At 43.9% G+C, this 16,292-nt stretch overlaps 4 protein-coding genes across 4 annotated transcripts; 2 read left to right on the forward strand and 2 right to left on the reverse strand.

Annotated features, from left to right (window-relative positions):
- Positions 1-506: 506 nt before the first annotated feature.
- EAE98_010955 (uncharacterized protein) lies at positions 507-2,905 on the reverse strand (the record flags this gene model as incomplete). The annotated part of the gene is made up of 4 exons (XM_038958577.1): positions 507-1,104; positions 1,152-1,321; positions 1,371-2,617; positions 2,719-2,905. 4 exons carry the CDS (start codon positions 2,903-2,905, stop codon positions 507-509), a joined length of 2,202 nt encoding a protein of 733 aa, XP_038805091.1.
- A 2,661-nt stretch (positions 2,906-5,566) lies between these two features.
- Positions 5,567-8,011, forward strand: EAE98_010956 (uncharacterized protein). Its single transcript, XM_038958578.1, has 2 exons — positions 5,567-6,566; positions 6,627-8,011. The coding sequence occupies exons 1-2, from the start codon at positions 5,710-5,712 to the stop codon at positions 7,822-7,824; spliced, it is 2,055 nt and encodes a 684-aa protein (XP_038805092.1). The 5' UTR covers positions 5,567-5,709; the 3' UTR covers positions 7,825-8,011.
- A 1,854-nt stretch (positions 8,012-9,865) lies between these two features.
- EAE98_010957 (uncharacterized protein) lies at positions 9,866-10,748 on the reverse strand (the record flags this gene model as incomplete). The annotated part of the gene is made up of 5 exons (XM_038958579.1): positions 9,866-9,922; positions 9,977-10,042; positions 10,118-10,335; positions 10,459-10,587; positions 10,736-10,748. The coding sequence occupies 5 exons, from the start codon at positions 10,746-10,748 to the stop codon at positions 9,866-9,868; spliced, it is 483 nt and encodes a 160-aa protein (XP_038805093.1).
- A 3,099-nt stretch (positions 10,749-13,847) lies between these two features.
- Positions 13,848-16,112, forward strand: EAE98_010958 (uncharacterized protein; the record flags this gene model as incomplete). The annotated part of the gene is made up of 7 exons (XM_038958580.1): positions 13,848-14,254; positions 14,307-14,410; positions 14,468-14,557; positions 14,616-15,056; positions 15,110-15,512; positions 15,593-15,681; positions 15,739-16,112. The coding sequence occupies 7 exons, from the start codon at positions 13,848-13,850 to the stop codon at positions 16,110-16,112; spliced, it is 1,908 nt and encodes a 635-aa protein (XP_038805094.1).
- Between the last annotated feature and the right edge of the window lie 180 nt (positions 16,113-16,292).

Below are 16,292 nucleotides of genomic sequence, written 5' to 3' on the forward strand. Positions count from 1 at the left end.
CCCCCCCTCAACCTCACGTTCTACACTCCCTAGTCATATTAACTGCTGTGCACCAGAGTTCCATTTCATTTAATCACCATTTTTGACCAACCGCCCAAAGCCCAACGACCAGCTAGCCATACGCGGCCCAAAGTTTCCTGCCCAAATTCGCTTGAATGCAAAAGACTAACTCCTAAAGCAGAGGCCAAAATGTAAGGCTTGCTACACAAAATTGTTGTTAAACAATCGTCAAAAATGTACCACCAAGTTCCGAGCCATTCTATGAACAAAAGAACAAGGCGGTGATACTGCTTAGCCCAAAATGACTGTGCATCTCATAAAATGTATGCTTTAGAAGTTTGAAAGAACCAAAACGCCTTGGGTCGTACGACTCTATATCAACAAAGGAAAAAAAGAACAGTGGCATTATTTACGAGCCGATTTGGTGAGGTCATAAGGTAAATGAAACTGTAAAATGAGATGTGAGGGCAAGGGCCAAAAGTTTCTGGAAATAAATAATACCGAATTCAAAGAGCGCTGGCACCTGGATAGGCGGAATTTGGTATCATGCCACCACGCATGACACGAGGCGGTCCTCGACCACCACGACCTGTAGGCAAGGCGAAGTCTGGATTGTCATTCAAGAGAACATCCTCTCGTCGAGCGGCAGGTCTCCTATTCGGCATTGGAGGTCCTCCGTAACCACTAGCATCTCCGTTCCAGTTGGGATTAATCCCTCGTTGTGACACTGACGTAAAAGTAGACCTCTCAGATTCAGCTGGAGAGCGTTGCCCCGACTGAAGCTCCTCTAAAGAATTGTAAGAATTGTTGCCATCTAAGTTGCTCAACGGATTTGGATGAAGATGAGACTTAGAACCATAGTTGTTATTCGAGGAATGTGCAGCAATATTAAGGGCGGCAGGAATTGTCAGAGACGACTTTGTCGCTGGAGCTGGAGCTGGATCAGCAAAACGTGGGTCAACGTCTTCGTAATAAGTATCATTCGAGTTATCTCGTTTGTGAGTAGACTCGCTAGGAGGAAGTTCGACGACAGGTTGTGAGGCAGGGTTCAGAGGTGATGATCTACCTGCTTGCTGTCCCCATACTTGTCTTGGTGGTACGTATCTGACCGCATTAGAAACTTGGCGATCCAATGATAGAAGATCACTTACTCATCTTGGCTATACTGACTCGTCTCACTAATCAAAGTCTCATGCCTTTGCTGTATTTTTTGCTGTTGTAGGCCCACCATTCCAGCGACGTCGTCATCACTGTCTCTAAGATTGCCGAATTGCCCGACAAATCCCGGAGGTGGATGTGATGGACTGCCTGTTGTCGCATCCTAATGCCAAATTAGTATCATCAATTTTTCAAGGTGGTTTACGACTAACCATCTCAATCGCCTGTCCAACCATGCCTACATTTTCTAAACCTTCCAAAGGCGGAGGTGATTCGGCACGAGGCAAGCTACTGGGTCTTATTTCGTCTGGCCTGTATGCAATATATCCACCGGGAGGCGCCGGAGAAGCATCCCTGAATCCACCAATAGGCGCCGAAGGATCAGAAGGTCCTCGGCTGTCATAGCCGGGTGGGGGCGCTCTTCCACCGTTACCCATCGCCATCATTCCGTTGTTCATCCCTCCTCTGTACGGGCCTGGGTAACCGCCACCTCTTGGACCATACCCACCTCTCGGACCATAACCCCCTCTTGGCTGGCCATAGCCATAACCTCCACGGTTTGGGCCTGGTGGAGGGCCCCCATAACCTCCTCTGTATCCACCCCTCGGTGGTCCATAACCACCTCTTCCTGGTGGTCCTGGTGGCATTCCACCTCGCCCTCTCGAATTCATGGAAGTGTTAGAGTACTGGTGGCTCAATGCCTGTCCCGGTGGCCCAGCAGATTGGTCACGGTTTCGCATACCGTATGAATTTCCTACTTGTGGCATCATCGGCATCATCGGAATTGGGTTTCCGTATTGATCTATAGATGGGGTGCCTGATTGTGGTCCATTGTAACCGTCCATTCCCTGACTCCTAATAGATCCACCAGGGACATTAGTAGGAGAGTTTTCAGTGGTTATTGCAGTCAAAGGTATCCGTTCGTCACTTGTTCGTTCATTGTTATTCGCATCAAATGTGGCAAATGTTGGTAATTTCTCGTTGCCCGGATTTTTCGAACTGCTGGTGTCAGTGACAACCGGAGTGATTGTTTCATTTCCTTGACGGTTGTAGAAATTCTCCCCGTTCATCTCTGCGTTCTCCTCGATACGACGCTTCCTTGCTTTTCGACTAACCAATGTTCGGCGCATAGCGCATGACACAACACCACTTGCGGCGATAATGACTGTGGCGGCGAGCACAACGTATGAACCCCATGCCATGTGAGGTACGAAGAGTAGAACATCGATGAGGAATGCGAGTAGGGTGAGAATCAAAGTCAAGATGCTCAGTATGAATATTCCCAGTAGGTATCGAGGGGAATGTGAAGGTGCATGGAAGTGAGCGGCGATGGCTAGGATTAGCATGATAAGTGTGAATAGCGCAGCTACCGGGTGGATAATGAGAATAGCAGATAATGTTGATCTGGTACTTGTAGAGAGATCGAATGTAGCTGATTGAGTTTCATCGTACAGACTTTCTAAATAATTATTCAATATCAGTGCTGTGCTTGGTATGCTAAAGTACGCATTGCGCGGATGCATGTGTAGAAAGATTGTGCATTCAAGAATTGAAACTTACCAGTACTATACCCAATTTCGATATTGCTACAAGTGCTTCCTTTACAAAACCCAAAGACCCCAAACTGAACTCCATCGAAAGAGGCCAATGGTATCGACTTAATTATAGGAGTTGAAAGAATTGACACGAGCAAGCATGCGAATGCAGCGAGCAGCAAAAGCGATAACGGAGTCGCCGGTCTTAACATTTTGTTGTCCTGTGCTATGCTGATGCGTAGAAAATTGGAAATGCCAGCGTCTTTAAGACGCGGCAAATATCGAGGTGCTTTCGATCAAAGGGTGTCCAGGTGATGTTGTCGCGGAATGTACCTCAAGTCTCAAGTTCTCAATTTGTTGATTGTGATTATTATTGTTGTCGTCCTGAATTCCCCACTCCTGACTAGACATCGATAAATGGAAGATAATTTCAGAGAATTAAGTCATAAGTTGAACGATAAAGACTGGATCAATGGACGCTGTTGTTCTGTTGTTGCTGTTGTACTTTCCTCCTGACGATGGCCTTTTCTGAGAGACTAGGAGCAGGCGGGGACCAGGGCAAGAGATGGACAGTAGCCAAAATACATGTGTTTTTGTAGATTGTGATGAGAATTGACTTTGGCTTTTGGGAAAAGCAAGGCTAAAAGCGTTGATAGCCCACGCCTTCCAAGAACGGTTCCTCGTACTATGTCGTTGTAGGGTTAAAGGCTTATTAAAGCGTAGGTTAAAGGCAAACAGTGCAGTAGAAGCGTGAAGGGATATCGTGTGGAGTGGGATTCAATTGGTCTCGACTTCAGCCAAGATTGAATTCTTCCGAGATTTCAAAGGCTGTGTAAGATAAAAATCGTAATCTTGGACAAGAGTCGGAGGATGGTAGAGACAAGAGTGTAGGAATTGGTGTCTGTTTAACAAAATTCCTCGAATATTTGTGTGTACACGAAAGGATGATAGTCTGGTGGTCTTTCAATCTGTCATGTCAGTCTTTCAATATGGTGGTAATTCTCTGTCTCAATCTTATGGGCGTTTCAGATTATTATTGTCCGTCCTTTGAGGCTTTGAGGCTTGAGGGGGGAAGGGTTTGCGTCGTTCAATAAGTGTCTCGTCTTAAACTACTGAGCTACTGTACAGTCTGCACAGGATTCTGTACTCCGCAGAGGTAATGACTTATGAGCGATGGATGATTCTTCGAGCGGTACTGGACTGGGTAGGTCTTCTCGTGATAAATTGTGAATTGCTCAGCCCCGCTGATTAAAGTTGATCGTGATTATGTACCAGGTATGTATGGATGGATGGGATGGGACTTTATTCTAAAGAAGAAGGAGAACCAGAACACGACACGACATTTTCTGCTTCTCGGAAATTTACCCAAGCAGTATCATTGAGGTCGATTATGCAGTCAATAGTGAGGCGATGGCGATAAAATGGAGACGGGACGGGATGAATACGTGGGTATGGACTCTGGAGGTATGATAGATACTAGATCATATGGAGAATATGATACTAGAGGGAGGGGAGGGGAGAGGGGGAGGGAAGAAGAGAAGAGAAGAGAAGAGGACATTAATAGTAGGAATTTGTGACATTCAAAGCATGCCTGCCTACCTACCTAATTCATTCATTCGAGTATTAACTATCTACCTAGTACTTGTTAGCCGGTATGATAAACTTATGAACTCGCATGACCATAATCCTCTACACTTGGGTGAGTCTGAAGTCTGGAGCATCAGAAAGAGAACGAGAATTCAATACTCCCTTGAACATTTGAACTTGCTTGACGTCCCTGGGTTACGCTTTCTGGTCCACGGTTTCGGACGCGCTGTTCATTTTTCACTGCCATCACCTGTAACAAACTAATCACAGTGGACATTTGTTTCCAACGACATTGGGATCTTCAAACCCTTCATGCGACATCTCAAGTTATAGATCATAAGATGGAGCTATTGCTTCCATACTATGGATATGCAAATCATACAAGTTTATATTTAGTTCTGCCTTACTAGCTGTGTTTTCTTTTCTTTTCTACGATATGGTACTTGAAGTCTATCAATCACATATCGAGAGTGCTAACCACCTATCTACTTCCTAAAGTCTATCATAATCTTGGTGAATGAGTGCGTGTGGAAGTACTTGTCGATATCTATCGAGTATTCTATGTATACCAAGTACCTAGGTATGAGCAAAGTTGTCCGAGAGATACTACTTTACAACTTACAAGTCAATCGAAAAGAGGAATAATAAACATCCACCTAGAATGCCTACCAAGTAAGTATCTGATAACGCATAATCTCGAATTAATGCATCTTTGAACCTAATGTGTGACGGCATCCATTTCGGTGGAGGCATGCATTTGCTCTGATAGTGCTCAAGTATGATGAAGGAAACAGCTAATACTAATAAATGAATGCCAATAATCACAATCTATAGATGAAAAGTGCTTGGCCACTCAAACATGGTCCTTGTAAAATTCCCCCTTCTGCATAAAATACCGGGACGATCATACAGAGTACAATATGGATGTGCTCCATTGCCGGTGGACTTTTCCTGGCTCTGATGGTTTGTTTGATGTTGTACGTACGCATATGATACGAGATGATGATATGAGAAGGATTTGGTAGAACGGGATTTAGTATTAACCTTCCATCCTTCCATCCTTTGTCCTCTGTATTTTATAAGAATTTCTCAAAAGGAAACAAACGACCACTCCCCATTCTTCAACTGCCTATTATTGGAAACATCTCCATCTTCATCTTCGGTGCCAATAATGCTTATTAGTATATCCATATCCAAGGAGAATCCGTGGAACTTCCATACTTGGATTTATTGGTCGGATATGTCAACTCGACCGAGCCGCTTAGTAATAAAGCAGGCAAACGGGACGGGGCGGGGTTAACACAAACTGATTTCTTATCAACGATAACGGTGGGAACTAGCTGATAGTTTTCCTTATATTATCGTCATCGAATATTGAACTTTTTACTTCCTCTATGTATTCCATTCACGTCGGTTTTTTTACGTAGCCATGTACCTGCGAAATGCAGGCAGGAGGTCGGGGTTCATTGTACCACCATGTAACAAGTTATTATTCAATACATTCTCTTCCACACACCAAATATCCCACCAGGCACGAAAACAATCAAGTCAATTTTTAATTCGACCAAAGAAGGAGACGATTGGAAATCATGTATATACAAAGGTGCCCCAGCGTCTAGCCCATGCGCAAAGATATCAACCTTTTGTCCCCCCTTCGCCAGCATCTTTGGGGAAAGCTGCCCCTCCAAAGCTATATCCTCGATCCATAAAATGGGGACGAAGATTACTATATGTCTCGGCGGCGACAGGCATAGCCTATCTCATAGACACCCAATTGTACGCATCCTCTATTACCAGATCATTGCGAACATTCGGCCTGGGTATATTGGTGGCAATCGATTATAAGCTTAATTTTAGACCAAATCCGATTCTGGGGGGTGACATTACGGACTTGCATAGGAGAAACGCTGAGAGGATGTTCAATCTTTTACACCAAAATGGTGGATTATACTTGAAAATCGGACAAGCAATTGCTATGCAAAGTGCAGTCTTGCCTCCTGAGTTCCAGAAAATGTTTGCGAGAATGTTCGATGATGCTCCGCAGAATGAGTGGCATGATGTAGAGAGGGTTATCAGGGAAGACTTTGGCGGTAAAAGTCCAGAGGAAGTGTTTGGTGTTAGTTATACAAATAAGCCTGGGAGTGGAATAATCGAAACAAAAGCCAGAGCTTCAGCATCTGTTGCGCAAGTTCATTGGGCGAGGTTGGCTGATGGGAGGGAAGTGGCAATCAAGGTTCAGAAACGAGAGATTGCTAGCCAAGTGGGTTGGGATCTGTGGGCTTTCAAGTGAGCTTCCTCCATTCCAAAAGTATTCAAAGTCTTGGACCTTGCTAACAATATGGCCAGGGTAGTGATGAAAGTATACACATACTGGTTCGACCTTCCCTTATACAGTCTAGTGCCCTATATTACTGAGCGCTTGATGCTAGAAACGGACTTTGTAAATGAAGCGAATAACTCAGAACAGATGGCCGGACTAGTAGCAGGTGAGCCACGATTGAACGGTCGTGTTTATATTCCCAAGGTATATCGTGAACTTTCCTCAAAACGAGTCATGACGACAGAATGGATCGAGGGTGTACGTCTTTGGGATAAAGAAGCTTTGACAGCTCCTTGGCTGGGTGGATATGGTAAAGGTTCTCCTGGAGCAAAAGGGGCGCCACTGTCAAATCCCTCGCCAAACATCCTCTCAAGTAACAATCCCAAACCCGATCGTAGTACGGAATGGAGAGGTCGTACTGGCAAAGGTGGTCTTGGCCTCAGTTTGAAACAAGTCATGACCACCATGGTTGATCTCTTCTCCGCACAAATGTTCCTCTGGGGAGTTGTACATTGCGATCCTCATCCAGGGAATATTTTTATCCGAAGACAGCCCAACGGTCAACCAGAACTTGTCCTAATAGACCACGGTCTATACGTTTCCATGACTCCAACTTTCCGACATCAATACTGTCAGTTCTGGAAAGCTATCATGACCTTCGACAATACCTCGCTTAACGAAATCACTTCTGCATGGGGTGTCAAGGCCCCCGATCTTTTCGCATCGGCAACTCTTATGCGACCATATGACGGTGGCGACAACAGCACCAAAGATCGCATCACCAAGGATCTGAAAGGCAAAACAGCCGCTGAGCGTCACTACGAAGTCCAAGAGAGACTCCGTCAAGGCATCCGAGATGTTCTTTCTGAAGAAGAAAATTTCCCCCGTGAACTCCTCTTCATCGGTCGCAATATGCGCATTGTGCAAGGAAACAACCAATTTCTCGGCTCCCCTGTTAACCGCATCAAAATGACCGGTTCATGGGCATCGCGCAGTCTGGTCGATAGCAAGGATTTGAGCTGGAGAGAGAGATGGGTTAATGGGTGGAAACATCTCTTGTTCAGATTTGTATTGTTGAGCACCGATATGGCTTTTTGGGGAAGTAAAATTAGACAATTGCTTGGATGGGGCGGAGGTATGGAGGATGATATTGAGAAGCAGATGAGGTTTTTGGCAAAAGATCAGTTCGGAGTGGAATTGCAACATGGTGTGTTTGATGGATAGATTTATGTATGTACTGCGGCGCGGAGGTAGGAGCGGGTGTAACATCACCGTACAATCAGTTAGTCGTGTATTATAGATGAAAAGTCCTTTTCGTTTCTTAGCGGGTTAATATATCATAGACAAAGTAGACTAGATATCCACTCCATCATGCTAGATAGAAATAGCTGTATAATCACAAGTTAAATTTACCACTCATAAGATCTTGATTATGAAAAAAAATGCAAACTCCCGCCGTTCCCCACAATAGAATAGGCTACTTGAGGAGCAGGAATATCAAAGCATACCTACCTACCTAAGGTATGAGTAACGAGTTCCTTTGTATGAAAAGGCAAACAGGGGAAGTAAGTAGATACTTGTTTCTTGATAGGCGGTGATTAGGGAGAAATCCGAGATGCAGAAGAAATCTGGTGAAATCAACTTTAAGACGATGCGTGCAACTCAGGCCAGAATTGTATCTGGATTTCAAGGAATATTTGACAGGTGTATATATCTTATAATACTAGCCAAGTCTACAGGATCTCCTATTATTAAGTATTAATCCAAGTATAGCAGTATTATGGAAATTGAAAGACAAAAAAGTGAAAGAAAATATCAAGTCAGAGATCCATAAACACGCCCTTAAAGAAAGATGTCTGATTTCAAAGATGAAGAGGGATATAAATATACAAGAATCATCATCTCTCATTCAATATATGAACAATTGAAGTCGAATTCACCCCATAAATCAACTTTCACCAAGCCATCGGAACAACTTCGGGCCGAAATCTGAAAGTTAGACTTTGTTTCCCACTTTGATTTGTAGAGTTGCAGGCTTGATACAACAACTAGTGATTTGACTGAAAGACCTTTTCTGTAAAGAAAGAAATCGAAATCAAATGGATAAGTGTTTGTGGTATTATTTGTTTTGTTTGTTGCATGTATTCGTACTTACCACTTATATTTTGCAGGTAGGTATGATTGATAGCTTAGTATTTAGAGCGTCAAGCTTTTTCATGGGCGCAAAATCGATCAGGATAACGAGCCATCTTGCATTGCAGTGGTCTGGTATTGACTCACTAAAGTTTTCAGTCTCTCTCAATGTCACGGCGCGATATGAAATTCCCCATTCGAAGATTCTCGGATTGGTATATGCCTCGCTATTCGAATATGAAGGAAGAGGATTCGAAGGAAATGTGGATATAGTGATCATGTCATATTCACGAAGTCGCAAACTTCACATATAAACTTCTTACGAAGAGGAGAGCAAATATCAGGCTTCATATGTCGCGAGCAGGTACTATGGAGGACGACACACTTACATGGACTGACTGGCTTTGGCATCAGCACACTGATGCCGTTTCCAGTTATCGATATGCTTAAGTTCGACGGGCACCCCCCCCCCTTCTCCCCACCTGATATGATGTCAACCATGGAAATTTTGGTTTTTGGTAGAAGCACATCGAGAATCCATAGCGAGAGATACTACTACGCTCAGGATCCAGCGGCGCCGCCACTGATTTTAGAACCTGTCATTACTGGCATGGACTCAAGTTTTGTTGAGAGCAGACGACGCGCGCGAGCTCTAACGATGGCAAGATATCAAGTGATATGTGGTTTTGGAAAATGGGATGCTGCGATTGGGATGCTGAACTGACAGCATCTGCAGTGTTTTCTGAATCAGAAATGTAAAGAGTTCCTCCGTACTGTGGAAATAGCACTAGGAAGGTTATAAAACTCACCGAAGTGTCATCATGTGTTGATATTTCGGAGAGGGTACAGTAGATACTGGTACCTATGGAGTAGGGATATGAATAGTTCTACCAAGTGCTTGCCTAACAGTACTAGGTACATGTAGGTACTGGCTCACCTCATCACCGAGGAACGAAGAAATTGAACGATTATTGAAGGAGAGTTCATGTTATTGCTGACGTACAAAGAAGAAGTGTTCTCTTCGCTTGTAACGACGTTTCTCCTTCCATATCTAAGTATTCCCCATTTCGTTATTTCCTTGGTCGATTCCCTCATGTGGATGGATGACCTGGATAACGCACCGCAATGCGGTTTATCTTCTCTCCCACAACCTCATTCTATTTGCTGCTTGCGATTGAGAATACTCATCCTAGAGAATGTTAGTTGTAGATCGTATAGTGTATACATGATTCTCTGAACTTACAGCATCTCTTTCCTGCTTCGCCTTGATAGCGACAATGGCTCTCGCCCATTCTTCCTCTTCCTCTTTCTAGTAAAATCATTAGCAAAGTTGCTATATTTCTCCTCAACCATAAACCTCAATTTATGAAGCGAGTGTACACACCTCAATCTGTTGTTGGGCTTGAACGGCTCTGTTCTGCGCCACAGCACGCGCATTATGAATGCAGATCAACTCAACCATTGCCATTCGGCAACCTTGCGCAGCACCTTGAAGACTCGTACGAGTCGTGTATCTGCGAGTATTTATAAGGGGGGTGTACCCAGATGCATCGACCTGGTTCCATTCCTGCGATCCGCGGTAGCGTTGAATGTGTTCAAATACTGTTAAGGATTTTAGTTAGTCTAGCAGTCCTCCATACAACATGAGCAAGGAAGGATGGCACATCGTGTCATGTCTTGTCTTGTCTGAATGTAAGTATCATGTGTGAGAAATACATGGCTTACGGCTTTTTTTATGGTCATATCTAGTCATCTCGTACTGTCCCAGCAAGCTCAAGGCAGAAGCTCTTGGCCAGAGGAGGCTGTTGCGTCCGGGAATTGGAATAGTGTCAGCGAAATTCATGATGGTTGAACCTATCTTGACGTTAGCGACGAAGACCGAAATAAATCTGCGATCAATATGCATATACCCCCTCAAAAATTGAGGTGCAGAGAAATCCCAATATTTCCTCGGAAATACAAGGTATTGATACTACACAAGGAGTAGATATGGTTTGCTTACCAGTGGTTGTCATCTTGATGTTTTATGTCTTGGAGATTTCAAAAAAGGTTTTTGCTATGACGGATTGATGAAGCACAGAGAAAAGGTTTGTGAAAGTGCAGATTGAAAAACAAGGAAAAAGAGGGGAAGAAAATCAACTGCTCAGCCTCAAGTATTCACTGTTACAATCCGAGTCCAAATTCACTCTCAGGATCTAAACTTCATTTGAAATTTGTATGGATATCCATGGACACCTACCAGCTTTCTTTGGGAGAAAAAATTGTGTAGCTGTCAAAGGGACAAGTGAATTGGGCCTATTTGTTGAGATAGAGAACTATCTATGGGTACTCGACTCTACTATGTAGTAATGGGATTGATATCATGATGTGATTGTGAAGCTGCTGCTTTGCTAATCTAATCTACTATTGCTTCCCTCTACCTTAATCCTGCTGCATACATACACTTTCATTGTAGCTGGTTCATAAAGAATAACTCTAAAATATGCTATACGTTCTCTGGACATCAATCGCTCAAGCGAAAGGCAGTACATTCAACCTTATTTGCTCATCTCCTCCCAGCTAGAATAATTAGATTCTCTTTCGAAAAAGAGGGGAGAATGGAGGAATGGAGTAGTGTTAGGATTCAGTAGTTTCTCTGTGCCCATGTAGACGGGGTTTTCTGAAATATAATACACCTACCTATGTGAAAATACATGCAAATATACATAAAGTCTTCCACTACCTGTTGTATCAATATTCTCTACACCTGTCTAGCATCTCAATCTCCTATGTCATCTCTACCGAAAGAGACCGAGCTGCGAGGTGTGTTTGCTAGTTGGTAGCCCCCGATGAAGATCTCTGCGCCGAAACATTTGCGCTCTTCCCTTTTGGTGGACCGGAGGCCTTTGCTGGTGTAATTGTATAGATCATGGCCAAGGTGACTCGCCTCTCTTATCCGACTCGCTCGACAAGCGGAGACAACTTTTTTTCGGGTTCGTGAATGATTTAGATGGCAGGCAAGCTTGGAATCACAGGTAGGCGTAGAGGTCTGGATATTCTCGTCTACAATGACAACATAGGTGTTTCTTTTCTATATATATATATATATATTAGCACAATATCTCTCCTACAGAACCATTTCGTGCATAGAGGGGGAGCTTCTTGGACCCGTAACTTAAGTATGCCAAGGGAGCTAGCGTAAGAGCCATAGTAAATTAGATGTTGAAGGCGAATAGGATTCTTCTCAGCTGTAGATTCCCACTATGCCGTACAAAGCACGAACAGATGGTTGCGACTAGAGGAGGTCACAAACTCGTGAGTCTGCAAAAACGTCTTCGATGAATTGACTCTGGTATTGTGCAGCGAATCATTGTAGGTGAGATCATACTCTGTGCGCCGCGAGCGAGGATCTCCTAAATAAGGACCAAACTTTGTACAATAGAATTCGTTCTTCTTGTGTCTTGGATCCAACATGCGAGCCTCTAAAGCTTTTCGTATGTGTCGAAGGTCTTGGACTACTATGTGCAACGTTTCGATTGAAGTGTAAGAGTACCTGCGGTAAAGCCGAAAATTCGGCTCTGCAGGTCATGTATAGCTGGCAAATCTTCCATTTGTAGGTTGTGGTCCCAAAGGGCTTGTCTTGATGTCCAAAAAGGCACGGAAAGCGTCAGCCAATATTCATTTGTATCGATGGGGGTTCGTTGACTTCAACTTCCTTGACCTACCTTCATTTTATGGCACATACCTAACCATTGATATAGCACAACAAGCGGGAGCTATACAGGCGTTTTGAATGTAGTATGGATAACATCCAGAGAGTAGCTGAACACGATCTTCATTACTGCTGATATTGATGGGAAGGCGAGGAATTTTCAATGTTGATGCACTTCTATTTTTCTAAATCTTCAGTCAAAGAGGCAGGTGCGAGCTTCACCTTCCGAACAGGAATATCATGGAGACAGGCAGTGTTACTTGGATTATTGAGTTACCAGATCATAAAAAACCACAGTGGAGAGAGAATGATACCTTATCAATTTTGAGGTTATAGTAAATTACTATATCTATGGATAATTGCTAGTTCTAGTCAAATATACCCTCCCCTCACATTGTTGTTTTTGGCAAGAACGATTTCTCCACAATCTCGCCGCCCAACAAAGCTCGAATTCCTCCATTCCGCCAATCATAATTTCAAAGAGGGCGGGACACTAGCTTCATTTTCTTCGTTTCTCCAATCTCTCCATTTTCTATAAAGTTTTCTATTTACTCCTGCCAATTCTGTTCCTCTTCCTATTCTTCTTTTTTACAACCACCTTCGAAATAACCTCCATCAATTCTGATCGATCTCTTCGATCTTGATTGATTCTTTTCTCTTCTCATATCTTCTCTATCACTTTGGTTGAAGTATCCGATACTTTCAATCAAACACCAAGTCTTCTCGATTCTTGATTGTAAGTCAAATCCACTTGTTTTGGTTTGTTCTCCATCCTTCTGTTCACTTAACGCTGCCATCAAAACAAACTCCCCTTCTTTTCATCTTCCACCTACTTTGGTATATGTCGAGGCGTCTCTAACTTTTCATAATAGCGTCAAGGATTCCATTTCTCCCTTCTTCCATTCTCTTTGCGAGGCTGCCCTTGGGTTCAAGTTTGTCGCATTCACTTCATCAATCAAGTAAGTTCTTCGATCTATTTATCAGTTTGTGCATCTGGCATGTACATGACATTCACTTCACCTTTTCACTTCACCTTTTTACTTCCCCGCTACTATCGTTGGCATTGCGCTGCGCGGCCATATGCGCATGTCTACTACCCCTCTTCCATTTCGCTTTATCAGGTCGCATTTGGTATCGGACAAGATTATTTATTACCTTCAACTATCCCCACCTTACTCTTCTTCCTTTTTCTTGCCTTTCTTTATCTTTACCTTTTTCGTCCTTACAGCTCCTCAATTGTTATTGTGGTATTATTGCATCTTCATCGATCTACGATTAACTGATCTCACAGACTACACACGATCATTCACTTTCTTGATTCTTTACGGTACGTCAAAGACACGTCAGATCTATGCTCTCCCCTACTTTATACTTCTTGGGCTCAACTAACTTGTTGTTTCATTGCAGATCACTTCAAGTCAACATGTCTGCCTTTGAAACTGGAGATATGGCTGCTGCCTTGCCCGTCACAGCAGAAACACCTGATATTGTCGCGGTAGAGCGCAAGAAGCCTCAAGAAGCTGGCTGGGTTGCTGTCAAGAAATATGACTACGAAACTTACAACAAGTCCACCAAGGAACAAGCAGAAGCCCGTGCTGCCGTTGCAGATGGTGCCGAGGGTGATGCTGAGCCAGTAGCTGATGCAGTTGAAGATGCAGAGCCAGAGACACTTGCTGTTGGCGGTCTTGGTCCTGGAGAATGGGCCTCAAGTGGTGCTGTCTATGAGTGGAACGAAGAATATGGTGATGTTGGTCCTAGATTCCCGGATCTGGAGGATCAATTGTTCGGCAATAAAAACAACCATGTTCGCCAGGGTCTCAACTTTGAGAGGTATTCATCTTCATTCCTTATTATATGATATCGTGCTAACATTGTTTTCTAGCATTACCACCCTTAAGGTCACACAAGAGGGGACTGTCAAGATTGATCCCATCCGCAGATTTGAGGATGCAGGTCTTCACCCAGTCATGTTGGAAAACATCAAATGTAAGTTCCCCCAGAAACCTTCTCGTGATAGTTAATATTGACTCTCTGCGATTTTAGTGGCCGGTTATCATGTTCCAACCCCGATCCAACAGTACTGCCTTCCAGCAGTCAAGAAAGATCATGATGTAGTTGCTTGCGCTCAAACTGGTGATTAATTATCATTCTCCAAAGCATTGAGCTATTTACTGACTTTCCATGTTCACAGGCTCCGGCAAGACTGCGGCTTTCTTGATTCCAATCTTGTCAAAATTGATGGGTAAGGCCAAGAAGCTTGCTGCCCCTCGTCCAAACCCAGCCACCTATATGCCAGATCGTGACAACTATGTCAGAGCTGAGCCATTGGTCGTCGTTGTCTGTCCCAGTCGTGAGCTAGCAACTCAGATCTTTGATGAGGCTCGTCGCTTCTGCTACCGCAGTATGCTTCGACCTTGCGTCGTTTATGGTGGCGGTCCTCTTGTAGAGCAACTTGGTCAACTAGCCAAGGGCTGTGACCTTCTCATTGGTACCCCTGGTCGTCTTTGCGATATGATCCGCCGTCCTCATGCTCTCACTCTCAAGCGCCTTAAGTACATGGTTATTGATGAGGCAGATGAGATGTTGGACTCCAGCTGGGACGAGGAGTTGAAGCAAATTATGAGCGGTGGTGGTAAGTACTTCGATCTTTCCGGTTTCACATGAATATTACTAATTTTGAGATAGACCAAGAAGAGGGCAATATCAACTATATGATGTTCTCTGCCACTTTTCCAAAGATGGCTCGTGCCATTGCCAAGGAACATCTGTCTCATGACCATGTTCGCATTCGTGTTGGTCGTGCTGGTAGTTCTCACACTAATATCAAGCAAGACATCATCTATGTCGATGCTTCCAACAAGCGTCAAGCTCTCTACGACTTGATTCTATCAACCCCACCTGCTCGTACCATCGTCTTCGTCAACACAAAGCGTGCTGCTGACGAAATCGATGATTTCTTGTTCAACAACGATCTTCCTTGTACATCCATTCACAGCGATCGTACTCAACGTGAGCGTGAAGACTCTATCCGTGCTTTCCGCAATGGAAAGATGCCTATCTTGATCGCTACTGGCGTTTCTGCCCGTGGGTATGTTTAAAACACCGTTCCTCATTTCCCATGCAATGATGTGCACGTCCTCCAAGTTTATCGGCTAATACAGACTCCAGTCTTGACGTACATAATGTGATGCATGTCATCAACTTCGATTTGCCATCCAATGATCATGGCGGTATTGAAGAGTATACTCATCGAATTGGTAAGCACATTTTTACTTCAACTTAATCTTGCAGCTGGCTAACTGTTGAATGATCAGGTCGTACCGGTCGCATTGGCAACATGGGTCTTGCAAGCTCGTTCTATAATGATCGTAATGAAGATATTGCTGAAGCTTTGGTCAAGACATTGTTGGAAACTCGCCAAGCAGTTCCTGACTTCCTTGAGGCTTATCTTCCTGAAGGCTTTACCATGGACGGCCAAACCGGTGATGTCGCAACTCTCAATTTTGATGATGATTCAGATGATGAAGAGGAAGGTGGCGAGAATGCTGAAGGTGGTGCTGAAGGTGGTGCCTGGGGAACAGAAGATGCTGCTACTGGTGGTGGTTGGGGTGCCGCTGAAACTACTGAAGCTGCTGCAGCTGATGATGCTTGGGGAGCTCCAACTTCCGGTGATAACGGATGGAATTAAATCATCTTCACAAGTCGTGATAGGTTTTGATTTCGATATCTATCCTACACTTTCATGTTATTGACATTTCAAAAGTCTCTAGCAATCTGCTTCTATTTGTCCTCTATCCGATGACATATATGGGCAGGGACGGCCTTGCTTTGCACAAGGGCTCTCTGCCTATTATGTTAAATTTGTATG

This window comes from Botrytis deweyae (genome assembly GCF_014898535.1).
Source record: "Botrytis deweyae strain B1 chromosome Unknown BDEW_042, whole genome shotgun sequence".
In the NCBI taxonomy this organism is placed as follows: Eukaryota; Fungi; Ascomycota; class Leotiomycetes; order Helotiales; family Sclerotiniaceae; genus Botrytis; species Botrytis deweyae.